Below are 27,067 nucleotides of genomic sequence, written 5' to 3' on the forward strand. Positions count from 1 at the left end.
AGTGTGCATGTGACACAACACACAGATGCACAGTGGCTTATTTCTGCACAGTGCAGTGAACTTAAATCATTTATCACGCATTATTATGTGACTTTTTAATATGTTGTGGGATTTATTGCTTGCACTATGCTTAAAGAAACCTAAGCTACTACTACTACTACTATTAATACTACTGGTGCAGTAGAGATGTCATGCAAAATATGAAACCTCCTGCAAAGCACTGAGCAATTAGATGAAGGCAGAGAGGAGAGACGGACTGTGTCGTGCGTGTGCCTGTGCGTGTGCGTGTGCAAGAGTGAGTAAGAGACCCGGGGAAACGTCATCTGCCTGGACCGGACTACCGGACTGCCAGCATACGAGCACCGGCCGGGAGGGAGGAGGGACAGTGGCTCCACTGTGCAGCCGGACAGAGAGGCACTGTGCTCGGACAGGAAGCCGCCGCAGCTCCCGGGGTCTGGATGCTGGAGGACGCCGCGGAAAGTGACACCAGGAGCAGTTGTTTAGACTGACGGACGAAGAAGATGGCTTCTTCTCCGGTCACCCCGGCCTCGCTCGAAGGAGGGACACCTTCACCCACCGGAAATGAGGAGACCACCGCGACCACCCGACAGGTACTGACCCCCTTTTTTTTGCCTTAACGCAGACGTGAAAAAAAAAAATCCCCGCACCATACTCCATTTAAAAACACGCGAATTTAACTTCTTCTCGAGATTCTGTAATTGCACACGTGTTAAAAGGCACCATTGCTGTTGTTATCAGACTCAGCAGAATTTGTTTTTTAACTCGGCGTGCGTGTTGTCTTTCAACTCGCGCTAATTTCAAAATAAAATCAAATTTAAATTCGCGCTTTCAAGCAATCACGCGCCGCAAGCATAAGCATGTGTAAGCAGCGTGAAGCGCCACAAAAGTTGATGTTTTATTGAAAAAGAGTCGCACTCGGTTGATAAAATGCGCGCCGAAATTAACAAAACACTCAAAGACACGCACGAGCATCTGAGTCGCCCCTGTCACTCGTGCATATTTGCGTGTGCGAAAGAAACCGATAACGTAATCGATTTTCAAGTGGAGTTTGGTGTGACGTACTGGCGCTGCCGTCACGTCGCTGACTGTGACGCTGGAGTGCAGGAGCAGAGTTTGTCCCATGAAGAGGCAGCAGGGTAGGCGTTTCCCTCAATGTGACACTTGTATGGCCGTTTAAAATCACTGCAAGAGACTCATGAAGTTCCTCTTGCTGCTAGAGATGCTAAAAAACACATTTTGAGCACCGTTATTGCACTTTTTTTGCTCATGTTAACACGTTTTGCATCATAGTTTGGGACATATTTTCCTGAGTCATGCAGTGGGGGAGCAGCATGTGTTTCTGTCAGATGGGAATAAACAAAGAAAGGCATGTTTAGAGTACACAACAGGTGTATGGTGGTATTAGTGTCATGTCTCTGATGTCCTAACGGAGAGACGGGAATGCAAAGTGGATGCCAAATGTAAAGTTTAGAGCGCTTGTTGTCCAACCTGAGCACCGCTGGGCTGCAGTTAGATTCCAGTGCTTTAAAGTCCTGCAGCATGTTCAGGATATCACGTATGTTGGGGAAATATACAGTTAGATGTGGTCGTGTTAAGTCCTTGTTTATAAAGAATCTGTTATCTGTTCTGTGCAGAGCATGAAGCTGTTTAATCTCATGCTTCTCCAGGCGACCCACTCCCAGGTCACCTTGGCGCTAATGGAGATCTACAGAGTATCTCATAGAGTTACAAACACCAGCTACTAAAATGGCAAAAAAAAGACAATCCCTGTCAACAGAGCTGCTGGGAGAAAGCGAATTGTTTGTGCTGAGTCTGACTTTGACATGCAAATCTGACAGATAAATAGTCCAAAACAGAAGAAGCTCCATGGCCTGTTAGCTAGGTTGGACTGTTGAGTTTAGCCACTTTGGTGCTTTGACTACAGGGTGTGGCTTCAGTATATAGCGAGACAGGAGCTGAATGCATTTTTTATGAGCTGGGAGACACATCATGAGTAAAATAAGCAAGTCAAACCATGATTGAAACCTTGACTATGCTACCTTACAGACATGGAAAGCTGCAGACAGCATGGACGTGTAGTTGTTGTTAGCATACGGTTGTCTAGTCTTAAGGTCTACTGAGAGGACTCTAGTCCATGTGGATCGTTACGTACTTGTAGAAGCAGAAAGTATAAGACTGGCCTGAGTATTTATGTTTTGAAGCCACATCAGGGGTGTCCAACATGCGGCCCGTGGGCCAAAAGCGGCCCTCCAGAGGGTCCAATCCGGTCCTCAAAGTGTAAAAATTCCAGAGAAGACATTAACTGCAGACTGTAAATTAGTACAACTATAAATTTCAAATAATTTATAGATCAAGACAAGTTGTTTGGATCATAAAGTAAAATGCGATATTGCACATTGTTCGTTTTGTAATATTTTTGTTATTTTATGTTTTTGTTTTTTGTCTGACTTTTGTCGTTTGTCTTATGTTTTGTCGTTTTGTTTCTCATTTTTGGCGTTCTGTTTCCTTTTTGTCTCGCTTGTGTTTTTGTCTTATTTTTGTCATTTCGTGTTTTGCTTTATTCATTGTTTTATATCTCTTTTTATATCTTTGTTGTTTTGTGTCATTTTTGTCTCGCTTGTGTCGTTTGTCCATTTTTTGTTGCTTTGTGTCTCGTTTTTGTAATATTTTGTGTCATTTTTGTCTTGCTTTTTTGTCTGACTTTTATCGTTTGTCTCATGTTTTTGTTGTTTGGTGTTCCCTTTTTGCCTCGCTTTTTGTCTCGTTTTTGTAGTTTTGCATCTTTTCTTGTCTTTTTTTGTCTGAGTTTTGTCGTTTTGATCATAAACTAAAATGCTAGTTTGGTCATTGTTGTTTGATCATTTTGTCTCTTGTTTTTGTAATATTTTGTCTTGTTTTTGTTGTTTTTTGTCTTTTTTTGTCGCTTTGATCATAAAGTAAAATACTATATCATTCATTTTCAGATACCTGTGAGGTCAGGTTTTTTGTGATGTTTTGTAAAAAGATAATTCCGTAAATGTGAACATCTTCAGAATGTACTTTTTTGCACTAAAACAAAGGTAAAAATTGGAGTTTTGGTTATTTATAGGTTATTACGCTGTGATTTTACTGGTCACTTGAGATCAAATTGGGATGAATGTGGAACCTGAACTAACAAGAGTTTGACACCCCTGAGCTACAGTGTGCCGATGACAGTCTGAGAAACACACATTCGTATTTAACAAACCCCAGGAGCCGGTCCTATCATCATGCATGGCGGAGATATCATTATTCCTCATCAGTTGCCAGTTTTAACATGTTTGACTGAATAACACCAATATTATGACTTGCCGTTGTGTTGCAGAGTCGTTTTACAGGGTTTGAATAGAGTCGTAGGTGTGCTTGACGGGTGGATAAAGATGGAGACATGGACCTAAACATTCTAAGGAAACAATGGTACAGAGTTAAACTGAAGCAAATTTTAGGCATGAATGGATTGTTTTCATGGAAAAAGACAAAAAATATAGCTTAGGGGTTTATACAATGACTAGACAAGAACGTCAACAAACCAATCTATCAATAATTTCCACATTTAGAGTGGTGGATGTTATAAAAATGGTACACTGGGTTACTTGTTGTACTATACTGGAATGTATGGTGGGGTTCTATATTATATTTGTCAAAAAAAAAGCAATTTCTTTGCAGTTGAACAACAAAAACACAAATGTCATTCACTTTTACGTACAAAAAATGATTCACATTAGTAAAAAAGGCCTTTATATTTGTCCTACATGTAAATAAGCCTCTTTATTAGTAGGAGCTTTTTAAATCACAGAGTCATTTTTTGGCCTTTTTGGCAGCAAGTCAGGAAGACAGGAATCAGCAGATGTCTGTAAAATCTCATTCATCATCCTGCCCACCAGGCCTCTAACAAACCCAACCATTCAGCCGTCGTCCCTCCACCAGCCTCAGTCAGTATCCCACACATACGCTGCTACAGACTGGACAGCGAAGGGAAAATAGAGTGGAGGAACTCTTCATGGTTGGGTCTCATGGTTGGATGAGGAAGTTTAAATTGTTTAAAGGGTTTTTAGGTTGACTAAAAACCTAAGAATTGTATTTAATGTCATGTCAAAGCTTAAAAGCATAGGCGACAAACAATTGAAGATATGACAAAATGTGTATTTCTTTCTTTCTTTCTATGGAAATCAGGCTTTTTCTCTGTTTTTTATTATAAAGTCTTTTCCTTTTGGTGCTTTCTGCAGCTTTAACTTAAAAGAATGACAGATTTAAACACCCCTGAAGTCATGGACAAAAATGAACTTGCATGGAACTACCACTTCCAATGAGAAGTTAGCTTACTTCTCCGAACCACAGACTTTATGCAAAATATGGACCTGCATTCTTTACATTTGCCATCAGGGGGCGACTCCTCTGATTGCTCAAAGAACTCTTATTGTATAGAAGTCTATGAGAAAGTGGTCCTGCTTCTCCGCTTATTTGCTACCTCAGTTAACATTTTTCTAATTAGGTTATGGTCTCAAACATTACTCGCAAGACTTTTTGAATTCTGCGAATTTCGCTGGATTTTGGGTGATTTTGTGAATGTTCTTAAAGAAAATATTAGACATTGTACTGATATATATGGAATCACTTTTAGGATATTTTTTTTGAAGATTTTTACTCATTTTTTCTGAAAATATTTGCAAGAATTTTCTTGCCATATTTGGGGATTTTTTTAAAATATAACTTTTAAGGGAAACTTTTAAGGAATTATTGTAATTTTCTTCCTGAAGGTTTTACAAATTTTCAGAAATTTGGGGAATTTTTTTGCTGAATTTTTGGATTTTTTTCAAACAAAGAAACAATATTTTTTGGTGCCCATAAATGAAGATGAGTGCTTTTAGTGCATAAATACATCCTCAGGGAGCTGTAGACTCTTAAATCTTGTTTTACACCTTGTTTTTTTTTGCGTCATATGTCCATTAATATCTTCGATAAAGACTTAATTACTTAGATTGAATAGCACAAACACAACAGCGCCTCCAGGTTTTCAAAGCTATGAGTTGCTTTTGCATTTTGTTATGACTTTCCAGTATAGAAAACACTTTCATGATTCATATCTGAGTCTAAATTCTGTTTCCACCTCTCTCTGTTTGGTTTGTGGCTTGTTCTGTAAGTCGTCAGGCTTTAGAGGACGGTGCTGCTGGTGTATCAGGGGGATGGTGGGTCTGGCAGGTATGATACCACCCAGATGTGTGGCTCAGCTGGCAGGAAGCAGATGTACCAGGCTCAGTTTGCTGTGTCATGCTGGTGTTCAGTAAATCCGAGGCTGTTGATCCGCCCAATGAGATCGCTCTCACACATCTGAGTCACTCTCTTCTCGGTTATCTCACTGCATCTCTGTGTTATAGTTGGTTTCCTCACCTATTCTCTTTGTTGTTGTTTTGCTTTGATCTCTCCATCTCCGTTAGCCCATCAAGTCCTTTCATTAGCCGGCGTCACGTCTCGTTCTCCTCTCTCTCGTCACTTTATCCCCACAAATCCCATTACAAGCTTGTCCTGCAGACACATCAGCAGACGACAAACCGACCGTGATCAGCGACGGAGGCCTCAGGACAGATGAATGAAGCGTGGACGAACCAATGTTTTATTCAGCTGCATTAGTCTCGTATTCTTCTTTTGTGGACATGTAAGGTTTTCATGTGGAACGCTGCAAATATGTCGCACTGGCTGTCCATGGTCTCCAGGGGATAGATGCTACCTTCCCGGTCACCCTCTTTATTTGGTGTAGCTGCAGTTAGGTTAAATTTTGACCTCTGATATTTTCAGTGAAAACCTTTCGCCAGAACTAAGGGCTGGAACTAATTTGCTGTGGATCTTTGTGTCCCCTGGAGGACTGATCCTAATGTGCTCTGTTGACCTTACTGATCTTTGCGCTAGTGCTAATTTCCATGTGTACACACAGATTTAGTGGACCAATTTGAGCACAGCCATTCTTCAGTAATTTTGACAATATTCCATAATCTAACAGGCAGAAATATAATGAAAATATTTTATAATGTAGCAGGCAGATCACCAATAAAGTGTCAGTAACTATTAGTCATTTTTGCCATTGTTTTGGTTCAAAGCTTCATTCTTTATGTCAGATGGATTCCAAGGGATTTTTTAAACACAGACATAGTTCTAAGAGGTAAAATAGAACCTTTGATAATCCCCTTATTTTTCTGCATTGGTTGGCCTTTTCAATTTTGAGGGAAGTCTACTGACAACTACCAAATAAATTTCCATGAAATTCTGGACAGACATCTAAGGCCCTCAGGTGACTTACTAACTTATTAACTAACTTATTAGCCTGTTTGCATTTCTTTAACCTTCCTGTTGCCCTCATTTACGGGCACCAAAAAATATTGTTTCCTTGTCTGAAAAAATCCAAAAATTCAGCAAAAGAATTTCTGAAAATTTGCAAAACCTTCAGGAAGAAAATTCCAATAATTCCGTAAAGGTTTCCTTTAAAAGTTTTATTTAAAAAAAAAAAAAAATCCAAATTGGGCAAGAAAATTCTTGTAAATATTTTCCAAAAAATGAGTAAAAAATCTTCCAAAAAAAAAAATCCTAAAAATATCTAAAGTGATTTCATATATATCAGTAAAAAAAAATTTCTTTAAGAACATTTAGAAAAAAAATCAACCAATATCCAGCGATTTTCACTGGATTTTGGTTGATTTTTTTGTGAATGTTCTTAAGAAACATTTTTAACATTTCTTTTTTTCCACCAAAAAATGTTCAAAAATTTCCCAAAAATGTTGAAAATGTGGACATGAGAAGTTTCACTGTGAAAATATTTTTTTCCCCGACATTTTCATTTTCATTGAATTGTCCTGCTGTTGAAAACAGTTGGTCAGAAGTCCACAAATACTGCTGGAGCAACTTTATCAGTCCAGGAAATCTGATTGTATATACTACCACCTCTAAAATCGATTTATACTCAGAGCACAATGTCGCCAATAAACTTCATCCATAATCACTGAACGTTAACAGGGTTAACCATTAAAGCACTAGCTTAGCATTAGCATGAGCCTCAGGTAGCTAGCTCTACTGGACAGATATCAGACATTTTTATGCAGCTTGATGCTACAGTTAGCAGTTAAACAGTGTGGAGGTGTGTTCATTTTATTTATTGGGCACTCAGCAAACACGCCTGTAACTCCATCTCAACAAACAGTAACAAGTGGAACAACCTGGTACTAAAGCAAATCTACAATACATTTTCTGACATGTGTGTCCCCATCAGTTAATATATTTAGAATTGATTCAATCATAATCAGAAACTAATCGATTAACAGGTAACATCCCTAGTTGTAACATAGAATTCTTCGTTATCCCGCAGTCATCTTTCTATTCCTGTTGTAGTTCTTATTGCCAGTGAAGGGTGATAAAACGGGGAATGTCATGTAGTAGATTTAGACTCTGGTTGAACTCATAACGTGCACCTTTGTCCTTGGAGTTATTCATTCCCCTCACAGTTTGACAGATTGTCGTTGATCCTGGTTAACTCCACGGATCTAGAGCAATAAGAACATCAGCTTTATTGTCCTTGCATTTTATTTAACCACACATAAATTTCCTAAACACTTTAAAGGTTGCGGTACCTTCACTGCCTCCTGTTCTCCCAGCCGCTCACCGAGTGTCTGAAGGCGCTGACAGCATATTTGCAGCAGTGTGGGTTCACAGAGATTGTTTGGACAGACCTCCAGGCACTGGGCTGTGGGCATGTGTCACATTGGTGGCATGCCTTCACCGAGCCTCCTGCGGTGGCATATAAAGCCACAGTGTGTGTCCGTTTGAGTGTCTGTTGTGTCAACGAGGACAAGCAGGACATGTGAAGAGCAGAACGGTGCTCTACATTGATAGAATCAAGTGCAAAGTGGAGGCCCGTCTTGGTTGTGTGTCTATGTGGAAGAAGCCTGAATAGCAGCCAGTGTGTCCAGGATGGTCAGCAGCCTTCAGGGGACAATGAAAGCACTTGTGTTGATCACAGAAAGAGGCAGATTTTAGCTGTCCATTCCCCAAAAAAACAACACAATTGGCTGTTTGATCAGACAGCCGTTTTACTTCTTCCAGGATCTTTTGTATCTTTGAGAAAAATCTGTCAGACTCTCTGGAATGCTGATGTTTATCTCCATGAACCTGTCTGCTACAGGTTTAAGGCAGAAAATGAATAATAATAATAATACTTGTTCAGTTTTTTTTTTCTGAGACCTCAGAGTGACGACAGACAGAGAGAGGAGGCTCCATCTGACCTGAAGTATTTCATTTATCAATAAGCGGTCAATAAAAATACAGACACCGATAATCGCGAAAATATTTGCTATATAATATCTGTAATTTACAAGACAGTTAAAAGGGTGTTTTCCTGCCACTGTCGCCTTTTGGCTTGCTCTGGGGTTCAGGCATATGGGTTCTGTAAAGCCTCTCGAGACAATTTGACTGTAATTGGCGCTATATAAATAAAATTGAATTGAATTGAACAAATATGTAAAATATAATTTTTTTAAGCCTTAATATACCTATTTTTTCTCAAGTAGAATAATATTTTGGTTGATTTAAATACATTAAAATATGGTGTAGTTCTATGGCCAAGCACTGTAAAAGAAAAGCAATATTATTTGTAAAAATATGTATTTTGGATGCGGCAATATTTTTTTCTTACATTTGACATGTAAATTCATATTTTTTTCCATGATTTTACTTTATATAGTAGCTGTAATTGGAAAAAAAAAGAATAAAATCTGTTTTTTAAGGCTTTAATATATTTTTTCTGTCAAATAACATAAAAACTATGTAAAATAATATATTTACTGATTTAAAATAAAATAAGAAATAGTATACTTCTAGGGCCAAGCACTGTAAAAGGAAAAAAATATTTGTAAAAATATATATTTTTCTTAAATGTGGCAATGTTTATTGTTTTGGTCTGTTTTTCTGACATTTAACATATAAACTCACATTTGTTTTCTATGATTTTACGATATTTTAGATGTACTTGAACAAAAAAGGAAACAAAAATCTCTAAAATGTCATTTTCAGGGCTTAATATACCTGTTTTTTCTCAAGTAGAATAATATTTTGTTGATTTAAAAACATTAAAATATGGTTTAGTTCTATGGTCAAGCACTGTAAAAGAAAAACTATTATTTGTAAAGACATTTTTTATGTGGCAATATTTATTCTTTTTCTTACATTTAACATGTAAATTCACACTTGTTTTCTATGATTTTACTATATTTTAGCTGTACTTTAACAAAACTGGGGAAATCAGTGAAACAACAGTAGATTTTTCAAAATAAAAGCTGTTAAATGTTCATTTTTTACAGTGTAGTGGTTGAATAACTCACTTTAGGACTTAAACATGTTTTTTGCCACAGCTGGGGCTCGTTATCTGCAGGCTCAGCTCTTTTTTGCATCTCCTGAGTGTTATTTTTGAAATCTTTGAGGGTTTCTGATCGACTCTGAGCTGAGCACAGGAGGCCTTTCAGTCCCCAAATCACATAACAATACGGTGTCATACATTTTTCCATGATGTCATTTCAGGGGTGAAATGCGTAACTTTTACCCCAGAGACAGCTGGGTGAGGCCGGACGATCCCTCCCCAACGGGTGAACCGAACTGTACTGTTCCAGAAACGTACATTTAATCCACTTTCCTCCCAACGTTACAATGCGTTGCATGTTTTTGAGTTAAACTGTGGGGTGAAATCAATTACCCTTGGCTGCAGGCAAACACTCCAGGGTGTGGACCGCTGCTTCATTTAATAAAGTGGCTCAGGCTCTAGAACCTCCCCATCCTCACCCCCTCACCCCCTCACCACTGGGCCCTCTAATCCTGTGACTGAATATTCTGAGTAGAAATTAGATTAGCATTTTAGCGGCGCTAAAGCAGGCCGGGGTTTAGCTCAAGGCTTAGCTCTGCTGGACGTATGCTTCCAATGCAGACGACTCATTAACACTTGGGTAGAAACCAAATGCTTCAAATGTTAACTGGATGAATCACTCTGTCTTTTGGGTGAATTCAGACTGATGGTTTTTAATGCGTCCACCCTAAAGGCTCCAACCAGTTCCATCATTAGAGCCCAGGACTGTGTGCCGTCACGCTATTATTTCATACTAATGTTGTTTTTTTCCCTTGTTTTACATGGTGTCAAATTTCCTGCCAGATTTATTGACCTCTTTTACTGAATAATTCCAGTTTTTATCTTAATTGTCTCCAGACAGTATTTAATACAGGGAGTGTCCTCAACTTACGTCAGAGCTCCGAGTCGATTTTCGCCGGAAGTCGGAACTCTGGTGAAGATGTAAACCAAGCTGTTGCTGCATCATGATATCAATCAGTTTACATATTTGTACGACTACAGTAACAACAAACAGTCAGTAGCTCACACAAACGCAACTCGGTAGCAAAATACTGGCAAAAATGTAAACCAAGCTGCTACGTGCATCACCATATTAATCAGTTTACAGTATTTGTACTCTACAGCTACAGTACAAGCCAAGGAGTTCAAGTATCTCGGGATCTTGTTCACTAGTGATGGGAAAATGGAGCAAGAGATGGACAGGAGGATTGGTGCAGCGTCAGCAGTAATGAAGGTGTTGTATTGAACTGTTGTGGTGAAGAGGGAGCTGAGCCGCAAGACGAAGCTCTAAATTTACCATCCATCTACGTTCCAGCCTCCACCTATGGTCATGAGCTCTGGGTAGTGACCAAAAGAACAAGATCACAGATACAAGCGGCCAAAACGAGCTCTCTGTCCCTCCATCACTTCTTGTATGATATTATAAGTGATAAAGAGCTTGGGGTAGTAATACAAATATTACATTTCTTTAAAAGTACAAAAGGTAACTTAAAAATTGAAATGGAATGATATCAAAGACATGTTTTTGAGGAATAGCTGGAAAATGAACTGATAAAAAGTTTTTACTGCAAAGATATTGCAAGAAAACAAACTCAGAGGGTCATTTTTGACCCACTTATGCATCTAAGGCAGGGGTGGGCAATTAATTTTCATACGGGGCCACATGAGAAACTCTGACGGTTGTTAAGGGCCGGACCAGTACACTTAAAAGCTCTGCTCAATATATATCTCAATAAAAACAATAAATGAAACAATACAATGATATAATGAAAATGTGGAACACAGAACACAACTATTTTCATTCAAACTATGACTGCTGCCTATTGAGTTGTAGATATTTACTGTCATAAAGACATACTTAAAATGTGAAACTGATTTTCCAAGTGCTTTAATTACTTTTCAGCAGTAACTGTTTTTACAAACGAAGTAAGTAAGCCATCACTCAGAATTTATTCTAAAACAATGTGACCATCAGCTGGCAGAGATTTGAAACTTGCCTTATCATGTCATGTCATCATGAGGTGTTGTCAGTTTTTCTAAATCTACATTAAGATGACTGTGAAGCATAAAGAAATACAACAGCTCCCCACTACACTTACAGCAATGTTCAATATATCTCAATAAAAACTGTAAATTACACAATACAATGATGTACAATGCCTAAGTCTTGAATCTCTGCTCTCAGATCCCAAACTCGTTTAAGCATCTTGTCCAGGCTGATCCATCTGACAGCTGTCTGGTAACCAAGGTTACCATGTTCACTATCATCTCCTCCAAAAAGACAACAAACTGTAATTCAATGCTCTTGCCCTGATGAAGTTAACTACTTTAGCTACAACATCAGTCACGTGGTTGATTTTTAGCACTGACTTACACAGCACCTCCTGATGTATAAAACAATGCAAAAATATCAGTTTCTGTTCTGGGTTTATTTCAGTCACTTTATCTTGCATCCGTTTCAAAAGTCCAACATTTTTCCCTGTCAAATTTGGACAGCCATCAGTTGTAACACCAACCTAATTCTCCCATTTTAGTCCCAGCTTGTTCATGCGTGTATTTACCTCAGTAAACCGTCGTGGTTCCCTTCATTGGCTGAACAGCTGCCAGCTCCTCCGTCATCTCAAAAGTTTTTGTTAGTCCACGTACAAAGATGAGTAACTGGGCTGTGTCACGGACATCACAGCTCTCGTCCAGAGCCAAGGACAAAACGTCAAAATCGTCCACTTTGTTGTGCAGCTGAAGCTCCAGATTTTCGGCGATGCTCTCCGCCCGCCTCGTTACGGTTCGCCTCCAAATGGCTACATTAACGAACGCTCCTTTCTTCTCCGGGCATATAAACGCTGCAGAGTCCACCAGACATTCTTTTATAAACTCTCCATCAGAGAATGGCTTACTGCTTTTGGCGATTTTGTAGGATATTAGAAAACTCGTCTTGACTGCTGCATCCCTTGATGTGAGCTTTGGTAAAACAAAGTCATTGCTGCTTTAGCAGTTTAGCTAGCAAACCTTCAGACATCCTCCCCGCTCTGTATCAGTCAAATGTTTGTACTTCTCCTTCTCCATGTTTGGTCTCGTAATGTCGATTCAGATTATAATCCTTAAGCACCGCGACCTGTTCGCCACAAACTAGACACACAGCTTTACCTCTGACTGCAGTGAAGGAATACTTGGAAGTCCGTGCCTTGTTAAAAACTCTGCATTCGGAATCAATCTTTCTTTGTTTTGCAGTTAGCTGACCAACAAACCAATCACCGCATAAACCTTATGCTAAGTACGGAAAGCACGCGCGAAAAAACGTTAACTTAGCTGATCTTTCAAAATAAAAGCAGTGCAGGCGTATTGCTTGCATGTATTGCGATGATATATATTTGCATTGACTTAATCCAATACAGTCCAATACACCGTCCACACTTCAGACTGACTAGTGCCAGTGTTTACATCCATCTCTTCTTCACGCTCCACTGAACCGCCTCCCAGCTACAGCGCCCCCCTCTGTCCCCACCTGGAACTCCCCCCATCTTCCCCTCCAGCACACCCACTGCCTCCCCCCTCTGGCTCCCCTTGCCCGTCACCCCCGCAGTACCAGAATTCAACAAGCTGCCAAATCCCCACCATCATCAGCTTCAGACAACCTCGGCAGCCCTCCCTCAGAAACTGCCATTTTGCTAACCCTCGCCCACTTCCACGGACCTCACAGCCTTGTCCCCAGAAGCCCTCCCCTAATCACACATCCACACTTCACCTGAACTTTGCCCTCTTCAACACCCGCTCCGTCACCAGCAAAGGCCCCATTCTACAATTATTCATCCTGGACAATAAACTGGACTTCCTCTGTCTAACCGAAACATGGCACAAACCACTGGACTTCTACCCACTCAACCAAGCCACCCCCTCCGGATACACGTACCTCAACTCACCCCGCCCAGAAGGTCGAGGAGGCGGCATCGCAGTCATCCACAAACAGGTCTTCACAACCATCCCACTTTCCATCCCTGCCTCCCCCTCCTTTGAACACCTTGTTTTTAAATCACCCGGTCCCACCCCAATGGTCACTGCTATCATTTACCGCCCACCTAAACCAAACCCCTCATTTCTCCCTGACTTTTCCCACTTTGCCACCCAGCTATTAGCTACATCTCCGTCAGTCCTCATCCTTGGTGACTTCAACTTTCACATGGACAACCTTCACAGTAAATCTGCCTCTGACTTCCTAGATCTCCTACAATCACTCAACCTCACCCAGCATGTCAATTTCCCCACCCACAACCATGGACACATCCTCGATCTGGTTTGCTCCTCTGGTCTTACAGTCCTAAATATCTCCAGCTGTCATCTCTCCATCTCTGACCACCTAGCAATAACTATGGACATCAGCCTCCCCACCCCCCTGCCCAAGGAAAAACGGACAATCTTTTTTAGAAACACCAGATCACTCTCCCCCTCTGTATTCTCCGCCTCACTGACCACTGCATTGTCCGTCTCCCCTCCCCCGTCAATCAATAACCCCACTGACCTCATCAACCACTACAATCATACTCTCTCTTCCTGTCTTGATCAGCTTGCTCCCCTCAAATCCAAATTAGTTACTTTCTCCCACTCTGCTCCATGGTACACCCCTGAACTCCACCTCATGAAAGCCCATAAACGACAGCTAGAACGTCTTGTCAAGAAAACAAACCTGACGGTTCACCGCCAAGCCTACTCTGACTTCCTCCAACAATACAAAGACGCCCTGAAATCTGCACGGTCCACTTTCTACTCTGACCTGATCAATACCAGCTCCAACAACCCCAAATCCCTCTTCTCAACTGTCAATAAACTCCTTGCCCCCCCGGACACCGTCTCAAACTCGTTCACCACTGACAAATGCAACCTGTTCCTCTCTTTTTTTCATAACAAAATCATCTCCATCCATAGCAGCCTTGTCACCTCTCCCACTTCACTTGATCCCCCCTCTCCTCCACCAAACCCTCTGAACTTTCCCCCCCTGGCCCACTTCTCGCCCGTTTCCCCCCTGGACCTGCCCAAATTCATCACTGGAACTAAAAACTCCACATCCTGCCTGGACCCCATCCCCACTGCCCTCCTCAAAAACTGCCTCCCTGTTATCGCCCCCCTCATCTCTAACATCATCAACACTTCCCTCAGTACTGGCTGTGTCCCCTCACCCCTCAAGCTCGCCTCTGTCTCCCCCATCCTCAAAAAACCTGGTTTGGATCCAACCTCCCCTCACAACTTCCGGCCCATCTCCAATCTCCCCTTCATATCCAAAACATTAGAACGTGTCGTCGCTGCCCAGTTGAAAACTCACCTCACCTCCAACAACCTGTATGAAACCTTTCAATTCCGGATTCCGCTCTCATCACAGCACTGAAACTGCTCTCCTCAAGGTCACCAATGATCTCCTCCTCTCCTCAGACTCTGGACAAGTCACCATCCTCATTCTTCTCGACCTCTCTGCAGCATTTGACACAATCAATCACTCCATCCTCCTGTCCCGCCTTCAATCCTCCATTAACATCACCGGCACCGCCCTCACCTGGTTCACATCATATCTCACTAATCGACAACAATTCATCAAGGTCAACAACTGCACATCACCCACCGCCCCCCTGTCCCATGGTGTCCCTCAAGGATCAGTACTTGGCCCCCTCCTCTTTATCCTGTACCTCCTCCCCCTCGGCAACATCATCCGCCGCCACAACCTACACTTCCATTGCTACGCCGACGATATCCAACTCTACATCTCCACCAACACCACCGCCACCACCACCCTCCCCTCTCTCTCCAGCTGCCTGGCCGACATTAAATCCTGGATGAGGAAAAATTTTCTCCTGCTAAACTGTGACAAGACTGATCTCATCCTTATTGGACCTAAATCACTCACACCATTTCCCCACCCCCCCATTACCATTGATAACACCACCCTATCTCCTTCTGCTCACATCCGCAACCTCGGTGTGATATTTGACAGCAACCTCACTTTTGAACCCCACATTAATCAGATCACCAAAACTGCCTATTTCCATCTCCGCAACGTCGCCCGTCTCCGCCCCTTCCTCTCCTTCTCAGCCGCTGAAACCCTCATTCATGCCTTCGTCACTTCCCGCCTTGACTACTGCAATAGCGTTCTCTTCGGCTCCACCTCCAAAGTTCTCAATAAACTTCAACTCATTCAAAACTCTGCTGCCCGACTCCTCACCCGAACCTGTTCTCACGACCATATCACACCCGTCCTGCGGAACCTCCATTGGCTCCCCATTTCACACCGCATCCAGTACAAACTGCTTCTCCTCACCTTCAAGTCCATCCATAATCTAGCCCCCTCTTACCTTACCGATTTGCTCCTCCCCTACACCCCCCCCAGGAATCTCCGTTCCTCCCACACAAACCTCCTTTCCATCCCGCACAGGACCAGCCGGCGACATTGGGGGGACAGAGCCTTCGCCATTGCCGCCCCCACACTCTGGAACTCGCTCCCCCATGCCCTCCGTGACTGCACCAACCTCACCACATTTAAATCCCTTTTAAAGACTCACCTTTTTAGATCTGCTTTCCTTAAGTGATTCTGTATTTTATCTTGAACTTGTTTACTATCTACTGATTTTAATTATCTGTTTTGTTCTATCTTATTGTATTTTATGTACAGCGTCTTTGAGCTTTTGGAAAAGCGCTTTATAAATAAAATTTATTATTATTATTATTATTATTAATATTTCCAGTGACCTCATACGGGCCAGTCAGGGTCATCCGTCAAGCCGGATGTGGCCCGCGGGCCGTAGGATACCCAGATCTGATCTAAGGGTTGAGCTCAGATGTTGCATGTAGAACCAACAGCACTGTGTTTCTCACAATTTTTTTTGTGTATAATGACAATAAAGTAATTTCTATGTGAGAAATAGCACTGTTGATTCTACATGCAACATCTTATGAAAACATCTGTTTACATTCAATCTGTCCTCACAAGAAGCTACATTACAATCACTATGTCTTTGCAATTTATGTATAATTCAGATTTTTGTCACCAAAACATCCCTCCATCTCTTGTCCCATCTGTGGGTTTGTCTCTCACTCGTCTTCTCCCACATGCTGATTGGAAGCTGTTGCCATTGCTGGAGGCCTTTGTTGTGTTGTGGCTTCGTGTTTGTTGCTGCGCTTCGTGATCCCGTTAAATCAGATCAGGCTTGTCACTGTAGGGCTCCGGTTCTCCACGTTGCTGCGGAGTCCGTGGCTCTTGTGGTTGCAGCTGTTGTGTGAGTTTGGTCAAACTGATGTAATGGTTTGGACGTCTCCTCCGAAAGCTAATTGGCTCTTAGTACACTTGACTATAAAAGTGGTTGTGTGTGCGAGAGGGTGCCAACTCCCTTTATCCACATTACACAAACATGATTTCTTAGCCTGGGAAAACACATGCATGCCTTGTAACATGAATAAATATATATTCTTGTCTAGTACAGAATACCATGGGTGCCATAAATTAAAAACAATTGCATAAATATACTAATCACACGGCCTCAGCTTAGGAGCTCGAGAGGACTGGTTGGTTGAAATCAAGGAGGTGAATGTGGTGAAAACAGCCTCTTTTTGAATGTAGTTGCAACATTAAATGCCTGCAATTCATCTAAAAACAACATTTTCATCAAGTGGTCACAACTCAGTTACAAACAGCCTCTTAGTTGTGATAAAAATTGCAGATTTTTTTAGGGTTTTCTTGGCAAATTTTGTAAGAAGACATGTAGAATGAGGTGGTTTTGATGAAACGTTGCATTTTCCACATATTTTTGGTTATTTTGTCACACATAATAAGCTCATAAGCCAACAGAAATTTGAAAAATATAACAATTCGTATCTTGTACGGAATACCATGTGTGTCACAAATGAAAAAAACATCTAGACAAAAATGCTCCTTTCATTGTCTAGAACTTGTTCTGACCAACCACCTATCACACATGCTGATATGAGCCTGGAAAGTTTACCCACAATGCACTGTCTACAAAGACTAAAACTTCTCTAAAGTGACTCAAGATTTGTCCAGAATGACCCAAAACTTGTCCAAGCTGACTAAACTTTTGTCCAGATTTGTCCAAAATTACTCCAAATTTGTCAAACATGACAAAACTTCTAGAAAAATGACCCCAAATTTCTCCAGAATCATTCAGTTCTTGTCCAAAATGACTAAAAACATCTCTAAAATGACTGACAATGTTTCCAAAATAATCAAAAAGTTTTCTAAAACGGCTCAAGAAGAGGAATCTTCAAAAAAATGTACATATTTGGAAATTATTTTAAATTTTTCCTCAAACAAATTTGTCCAAAATGCCCTAAAAATGTGTCCAAAATGACCCAATTCTTGTCTAAAAAGACAAAAACTTCTCTAAAGGGACTCAAAAATTGTCCAAAATGACTAAAAATCAGAGAAAATTAATCGTCTATTAGATGACATGCAGTTGATTTCAGTGAAACATCGCATTTTCCACATACTTATGGTTATTTTTTCACACCGTATGCTCACAGACCATCAGAAAGTTGAATTTTCAGTAAAATGTCTCTGTTTATGTGGGTTTCTTTTGGTTGGATGACCATGAAACATTAATTTTAGAAGGGGAACCTTTTTCCTGGCTGAATTTCAACATATTTAGTAGAAGAACTGAGCAGCAGAAGAATGTGTGTTTTGGATGTATTGCTGCAGTGCTGGTAAAAATAAATCTGCTTGTTGTAACATCACCTGTAAAATATACTTCTAGAATTTAGATTTCTCTGCTTCATGTTGACACTCAGACGTCTGCAGTCTGGCAGCAGCAGAGCTTCCATCTCTGTAGCAGAAGGTTCTGTAATCCATTCATCTCCTTCACTTAGCACAGAGTGTGAATGTGATTCTAACGTGTACATGTGTGTGTACATGTGTGTGTGTTAGTGTGTGCGACCAACACCATCCTGTCTTACTTGTGTGACTCCTGGCTTTATCTGTCCAACATTCTGCAGTATTAGAGTAGCATGTGTATAGTAGCATATAGAGTAACATACATAGTAGCATATAGCATAAAGAGTAGGATATATATATATTGTAGCATATTGCATTAAATGTAGCATATATAGTAACATTGCTACAAGTCTTGCTACACTCTATATGATGCCGTTATTGTTGTGTGAAAGATTTATCGTTCTGATTGGCTTCACATTTGGGTGAACAGATTCCCGTAACGGACAGTCCAGGCCTGATCTTTGGACGTGAGTCTGGATTCCTGCCCAGAGAGACAGATTGTTCGATGAAATGGCCAAATGTCGGGCACTGCTCTCCCTCTGTGTCCTCAGTTGTCCTGACTTTGGTATTTTCATCCTGCGACTCAGAGACTTTTCCTTGATTTGTTTGAATGTGATGACATTACGTACAAACTGCAGGGAAAAACTACTTCTACTCCAAATCAGGTTCTCAGAAAGCCGGAAATGAGAACCATATGGCATTTTTTTCTTCTTCTTGTGTCTTTGTCTCATGCCTGACATTTCTTTGGTCTTACTCGTTGTTGCCTTTCTCAGTCAGATTGTTTAAATGGGTAGAGCCTCGGTGTGCTGAGAGAAAATGTTGTCACGGTGTTTCCATCATGCTGCATCTGAGTCTGTTAGAGCCAGATAAATGTATCGTCTGCCAGAGGTTACAAACTGATTTCATGGCTCACCCTGTTTGCTAAACAATACTTTTATACACTACCAATACATTTTGAATGCTGCATGTATAGTAGGATATAGCATATAGAGTAGCATATATATTAGCATATAGCATACAACGTATCATATAAAGTAGGATATAGTATATAGAGTAGCATATAGCATGTAGAGTAGCATATATGGTAGCATGTAGCATATATGGTAGCATATATAGTTGCATATAGCTTATATAGTAGCATGTAGCATATAGAGTAGCATAAATAATAGCATATAGTGTACCATATATGGTAGCATGTTGCATATAATGTAGCATATACAGTAGGATATAGCATGTAGTGTTGCATGTATAGTAGCATATAGCATATAGAGTAGCATATTGGGTGGCATATAGCATATAGTAGCATGTAGCATATAGAGTAGCATGTTTGGCATCATATAGCATATAGAGTAGCATTTTTGGTAGCATATAGCATACAGTGTAGCATATATAGTAGCATATAGAGTAGCATTTAGCATATAGTGTAGCATTTTTGTTAGCTTATAGCATATAGTGTAGCATTTACAGCAGATTACAGCATATAGAGTAGCATATTTGCTAGCGTACAGCATGTAGTGTAGCATTTTTGGTAGCTTATAGCATATAATGTAATCATATACAGTAGCATACAAGTAGCATATATACTAGCATATAGCAAATATAGTAGCATATAGAGTAGCATAGAACGTTTAGGATATATTGCATATAGTAGCATATAGAGTAGCATATATAGTAGCATTTACCACATAGAGTAGCTTATATAAATAGCAGATATAATTAATCAAGATAGTGAATAATTATTAATATATCTGTAAAGTTGTGATGTTCATACTGAATATAGACACCAAACATTGCGAGATTTTCCTTCAATATATGCTCATAGTGACTAATATTTCTAGGGTTTGGGTTTGGGTTTGAGAGTTATGTGCTTTATTTGCCCACCATCCACCCCATCCTTCTCCTAGTCTTATGCAATTCATAAATGCACTTAGAGATAAGACAAAATAAATAAAATCTAATCTTCAAAATTACTTTGCAAGCAAATACACGGTAATATATCCTTTAAACTGTATAGAGGAATAAGATTGGTCTTGTAGATGTTTTTTTAATGTTTTGTCCAGTTTTAGACCTCACGTAAGTTTGATGGCAATAAAGGCTCTTGTAATATTTTTCCTGCTAACTTCCAGCCTCCCTAGCATCACCTGTTCCTTTACTACGGGGTTCATAGACCTTTTTTCACAGCAGACCGTCCCAGCAGGAAAGCCCAAGTGGAACTAACAACGTTAATCACGGCTCTGTTCTAGTAATTACTGCAGCGCAATATAACGCAGCAATTAATCGTGCTACCAGTTCTACCTCTGTCCGACTAGTCCAAATGTTGTAGTTTAGTTCCACATTTCGTTTACAGGGTGACCCTTATTGTTCAGAGGCAGATTTAAAATGCCCTCCTTGGGATAGAAATCTGATTCAGAATGTTTATTCCTCCGTGAAGGATAAAGAATTACAATCCTATCAACAGCTAAAGGGGGTATCAGCTACTGAGGAGCACCCAGGGGAGCTGATTTCCTGTAATTAAAGCGAGCCCGGCTGTTTTGGGTTGTGGGTAAGTGGTTCACTCATTAGAGACAGTAAAGTGTAACACTCGGTCCCCTGGAGATGTTAAAACGAGTTTACTAATCAGTGCGACCGGTTTCACTCATGAATAAAATGGAGGTGATATAATCAGCCCCTGGTTGTTCAACCCACAGATCAGATCAGCAGCAGCTTTGAAAAACCAGCCGTCAGACAGCCTCCGTCTACAAGGTCAGTGGGATGTTGGAGGAGATTCTCAGTCAGCTGATCTGACGTCAGCTCTGGAATATCTCATCACCTCCACTTAACCCTGATAGCAACCTTAACTCTCCATTTCAGTACCGTACACACATCTGACGTCTTGATAAGGATGCATTAAAGCCTGTTTATACTTTGCCTCATGTTACAGAAGTCCCAATAATCTGCGCTTTCATTTAAATTTAAAGAAAGACAGTTTAAACAAGATACCGGACGGATACCAAATTGTTTGACCTAAATATGTAGCAGGCGGCAGGAATTGATGGGACTTTCTTAATGTCTAATTAGAAATTTTTAGCATGACTTTCTCAGTTCTAATTTAAATGTGGAGTCCCTTGTATTTATTCTCGGCCCCAAAATCACATGGCTAATGACTAATTCACGACCAGACTCACCCCTCGAGGTGTGAACGGTTGTGAAACTGCCTGCTGAGCGATGACTGGTGGTGTTAATGGTGGTGAATCTGTCTGGGGAGAGATCTCAAGACTGCATGCTAAGTAGCTGATAAAGACACTGGACTCCCCGCTATTCAAATTACAACTGAGGAAGCCTCTTGGATGAGAGGGGAAATGAGTCGAAGAAACAAAAAGAGAAGTCAAATTGCTTTCTACTGAAACTCTTAAGGCTAAACTAAAATGGAGAACATGATGATTAACATTATACATGCTAAGCATTAGCGTCTTAGCATTGTCACTGTGTTGTCACTATATTGTCGTGCTGGTGTTAGCAATTAGCTGCATCCGAAATCAGTCAACGCTCACTATATAGTGTGTTTTTCTTTTTGTGGTGTTGTCCTAATTACTTAACAATGCACTGTGAAAAATGGCATACAGCTGATGACCACTAACCAAGCAATATGTACCATCATGCATTGCATCAAACAGGAATGGTAAACAGATAAGAGAGCCAAATGAGGACTGGTGTTGCATTGCCACAGGTTCCTGGAAATGCCACACATTTCATACAAACACTATAACATTTTTATAGTGTTTGTATCCCCTGTATCTGTATCCCTCTTTTTTCCTCTAAACTTGGTGACAGCTGAGAGGAAGAACTTCATTTTAATAGCAAGAAACCTCCAACAAAACTATACCCAGCGTGGCTGTCGACTTCAACCAGTTAGGAAAGAATTATGGTACTTTTGGAGAACTTTCTTCTACTTTTGGAAGCACAAGAACCACAAGTAAACCTGCAGCATGCGACTTTAAATATATAAGAAGGATTGAAATTCTATTCTTTTTTTTTAATGTAGTCAAGGATGAGAATCTAATTTGATCTCTGGTTGCTACTTCCTGTCTGTCCAGCCTGGAAGTTACAAAAGCATGGACTAGTTTTTCAGCATCACTTTTGAGACAGGATGTTCCTGAGGATGAGTAGCCAATCAAAGAGTAAGAGAGGATGTCAAAGTAGAGGAGCAGAAAGAGATGTGATCCTCCCTCAGAGCTTTGCCCTGCATTAGCCCACTGTAGTTAACACCTTATACCTTCATCCTGCTGGCTTTAAATGAATACAACCGCAGTAATCCTGAAGCATCTGTAGCAGCAGAGCTTTGTCTGCCAGGAATGTGCCTCGGTTCTGCTCATGATTGAAGCAGCCTGTTGCAGGCAGCAGCAAGGGCAAGGACTCCGGGAAGGATGTGGATTCAGACTGGATTCATTCTGCGGCAGGAAAGTTTTGGCTATATCTGGAAATGTAAAAAAAAAATGACACAAATGTGGATGTTTAAATGAGTTTAGGTGGATGTCAGTGAGCCAACAAGCTGGTTTATGACATCAACATTTTAGCCAGAAATTCTTCCACAACTGTCCCCAGCAGAGGCCAAACTATTAAAATATTGTGTCTGAAGTTGGTTAGAGGTCTGATATCTTTGACGGGGTTGTGTTGTTGGGGTGTGTACTCTTGTCAAAATGTTTCAATATGGATCTCTTACCATTTAATTTAGCAGACGCTTTTGTCCAAAGCGACATACATCTGAGAGTAAATTCAAGGTATGTAGGCAGCACTAAGGGTCCTCACTGGACAACTGCACCCTGACTGGGATTTGAACCATTGACCTCCTGTCATTATCATTTTAAACAGTCTGTCTAATTCAGGGATGAGGCCTTGACTCATGTCTTGTCAGCTTTCATTACATTTTCACATTTAGCACCTGAAAATTAGACTAAAATTTTTAAACCATTTAACAGTTAACTGACATTGTGCATTAAAAAACTAATAATAATTACTTGTACTTCTGGTGCTGACTGCTGAGGGTAGTAATGCTTTGATTGCAGTTGACTAATCAGGAACATCTCCAGCGATACCCATGCACAACCCAAGCATATTATTGGTGGTTTTTGGGAGCATTCACCTATAAGTTTTCCATGGTTTGGTCTATTTTACATTAATTAATCAATATGAAGTTCAAAGATCACCTCAGTGTTGCATCTTGTGAGGTGAGAAAGCCTTTCAGCCAAGGACTCTGTTGCTCCTTAGTGCAGCTACAAGGGCAGCTATTTGTTTGTGTGAGAGTCTATTGATTTGTATTCTGTGTGTGTTTGGATGCGAGAACACAATGTCTTTACCCTCGGCGGTGTTTGGAGTGCAGGTGTGTTTCTGTCTGACTTTTTGTGACCTTACTGAGTTCAGGATAAACAGACTGTCTGCTCTGCATGGGTGTGATGCTGAACGACCAGACAGAGCTTTAGGTGTTGCCTCTATCGGGCCAGTCTGCTCTCGTCCCGACAAAACGCCGTCACCAGAAGTCAAGGCCGTGCTGCTGGCTCGGTCGTAGAGTGTTAATTAATCACAGACTCTTTTGTGTTCTCGTTTGACTCTAAAATGATAGTAGAACAGCTTTTAGCCTTCAATCTAAGCAAGAAAAATGTCTGCATCAGTCATTTGTTCCAATGCTTAAATACAAATAGAGTTTCCTCTCAGTGAACTTAAGTAGCACAACACTGATATAAACCATAAGTTAGAGGCCAATCTAAATGGATGGGGGAACCACATAAGTGGCTATAAAAGACAATGCCTTTTGTGCAAGCCGTTTACTAAGAGTTGGTTTATTTTAACCTTGACAGCAAAGATTCTCAAACCTAATAAAAATAGTTGTTTTTAATGCAAACCATGATCAAACCAAGTGCTGTTTGTTCCTTAACCGAACTTCAACCACAGAAATATCACACGGAGAGACTACTTTTCCCAGCAAGGTGGTCAACTTTAAAACCAATAAAAAAAAGAACATCTTGAACTTATTATTCAAGGTTAGCCACAATTATTCTGCAGAGAAACATGGCAACAGGATACAGGAACATTGTAGGTGTTGTCACTTTTGATTTTATCTAAAAATACAATAGACTTGTACTGATATTCCCAGGTTTCTAGATCACAGTTATAATTTTGGCGAATAAAATGTTATAATTGCTATGAATTATGGCTAGCAGTAAAAACCAATTGTAATAAGCAGTCGTTATCCTTTAAAGTTGCTACTGCTAAAATATTAGCAAACGTTTGCCTTATTTACACATCAAAGTTAGCATTTAGAGTCCCATTTATGTCCACCTAATGAATTTAAGTCCAGTTATTATTCATCTTTTCATTCTGTATTGGTGATCAAAGATATTGATCAATGCAGCTTTAAGGTCATATTTTTCTAGGTCCCAGAAGCATTGTTGTAATAAATAAATGAGCGGTAGTTGTGTATTAGCACACACAGCTTTTTTTTCACACACTTTCAGGACTGGTCTTTTTGGTATTTTCCATAAGGACGATGGTACAGTCCAAGTTTTCCAGGGCTGTGAAGATGGAAATAGTGATGGTGGAGTTGCTGGTGAAGTGTTGCCACTGTGGTACGGTTTAAAGGAAGTCATTAAAGAGCCAGAGCCGGCAGACAAGGCGAGCAGTCAAGGAATGTGGAAGGCAGTTAGGGGAATGTTACCACATTTACCACCGACTTAACAGGCAGAAAAACTCTCTACCTTCATTTTTTTTCTCCAAAAGGCCTTTTAAAATGTGTGTGTAGCTGCTCCCTACAGTGTCGGCAGCATTAGAAATGAGTGGAAACATGTCACAAGTCATCCAACAGCAGCAGGATCATAAAACAAGGAACGCTAAGGGGATATATATCCCATCATGCCACTCTGCTAACACCTATAAAAGTCATAGATTCCTGTCTGGTTGAAGCCCAGACATAGTGCTGATTGTTAAAAATGTTTCTGATTTCATATTTATGCAGCTGTTTCGGTCTCTCCTCTCCAGCAAAATCCTAGTCATCCTTAAATTTGCATAACAATTTGTCCACATAAGGACCTTGAACTAGACAAGAGATACATTCCTAATTCAGTGCTGCTGGTATATACTATATTTGTGATTTTTACATCAATATGTCTGGACAGCTGGACAACTTGACTCAAAACAGCAGACCTTCACAACTCATTACTTACTACAGTCATTGTGAAAGACCACACAAGTGCAAAGGGAAACATGATGGCGATCTCCTGACAGTAAGAAGAAGAGCTGCTTTATTTATCATGTTGGGCAACATGGAAAAAGCAGTTTCTCATGAGCTTTGCTGACTTTTAAGGTCTCTTTAGGCACTGCATTCTTCCCGAAAATGCCCAATGATGAATGAAGAGACCTTTCGGATTGACTTTTTCCTCATGAGAATGTGAACGGATGTCATTGTGGTTCTCTGGACTTGAGTTGGAGGTCAACAGTGTGTCCAATTGACCAACTGATAGTCAAACATAAGACTTAAAGAGTAGGAAAGAGTGTCCAGCAAACAATCACTGAACTCCATTGTTAGTCCATGTAACTTGTTCCTTGGTGAAATATTGACCTTGACCATGTATGTTTTAGTTTTTTGTCACAATTCAAAGCATGCATTAATTTCATTTAGGATCTATGGTCTGAACAACCCTCATTGCATCATGTGAAGGTAGATTAAGTTAGTTAAATTATAGCTCTAGATAGATTTAGATGCTCATTCATGTGATGACAAGAACTTGATAAAGAATAATAGCTTGTCAGAGTAAGCAAGATTTAGTTTAAGTTCGTTTTTAAGTTCATTTTTGCATAAAAATGCACAGTAGTTGCATTATGACACCACTAATATTCAAGTCAGAGTGGGTGGTCCACTAATCAGAAGGTTGCCGGTTTGATCCCCCGTCTCCCCATGGGCCAAAGTGTCTTTGTGAAAGATACTGAACCCTAGCAAATGTTAAAAAGGTGCTAGATAAGTGCACACTATTTATCTAACAACTTTTTTTTTTTTTTTTAACAGGCTTTAGCTACTTTCTGTTGCCTGACCATGTGCTAAACTCCATCACACCCGCATGTCACACACATTCTTGAAGGTTCAGCCAACTGAAAAGCAGGGAATGAGGAGTAACCACAAAAAGAAAAGTAGCTGTCAAGCGTGAATGTCACATTTTACAGCATTCCAGTTGTTGGGAAGTTTCAGTCAAAGCGGTGGATTGTTGCCATCTGTTCCTGTTGACGTCTGAATGTGTGATGGTGTTGTACCGGACTGCAGTTCATGTTGTTTACTTTCTGCAGCTTCTTTCTGTTTTCTCTGGTCCTCTCCTGTCAGATAAATTGTGTATTCTCACTGCTTTATTTTTAGTCTTGCAACGCTCCTATCGCTTCCTTGATGACTAAAGGAATGATAATGCCAGAGTCTGTCTATTTGAGTAGACCAAAGCTTCATCACATAGAATGTAGGCCAACAGAAAAGCTACTATTTCCTCTTTTTCCTTTTGTATCAGTCCACATACAGGAGAATTGTACATTTTAATGTAATAATAAAGGAAGATGAGAGATTTCACTTGGAGTTACTCACAATTTCACTCAATTCCTTCTATGTCGACACAGATCTGTTGAACTAAATGACACTTTACCCATTGCTGTCCAGTAATATCTGTCCAAATGCATACAGTCTAGATTGTAAGCTGCCATCCATACTACTATAGCTACAACAAGCGTCAATGAAAGACTGTTGGCTTCACTGTGGAGCTTTTAAAGCCCATCTGAGTCCCACACTGTGGTCCGCCGCTACACTTAGATCAATATGAAAGATCATTTTGATGTTACCCTAATGCCTTCTTAACACAGCCTCATCCTTCAGCTTTGTGTTTTTGCTTCTC

At 40.4% G+C, this 27,067-nt stretch overlaps 1 protein-coding gene across 1 annotated transcript in view; it reads left to right on the forward strand.

Moving 5' to 3' along the window:
- Nucleotides 1-320: 320 nt before the first annotated feature.
- Nucleotides 321-27,067, forward strand: part of ank2b (ankyrin 2b, neuronal) — a 233,557-nt gene continuing 206,810 nt past the window's right edge. The window contains exon 1 of the mRNA XM_055007976.1: nucleotides 321-611. Within this exon, the coding sequence (XP_054863951.1) occupies nucleotides 522-611 (90 nt within the window). The 5' untranslated portion in view covers nucleotides 321-521. The remainder of the gene's footprint in view (nucleotides 612-27,067) is intronic.

This window comes from Amphiprion ocellaris, chromosome 23 (genome assembly GCF_022539595.1).
Source record: "Amphiprion ocellaris isolate individual 3 ecotype Okinawa chromosome 23, ASM2253959v1, whole genome shotgun sequence".
Lineage (NCBI taxonomy): Eukaryota > Metazoa > Chordata > Actinopteri > Pomacentridae > Amphiprion > Amphiprion ocellaris.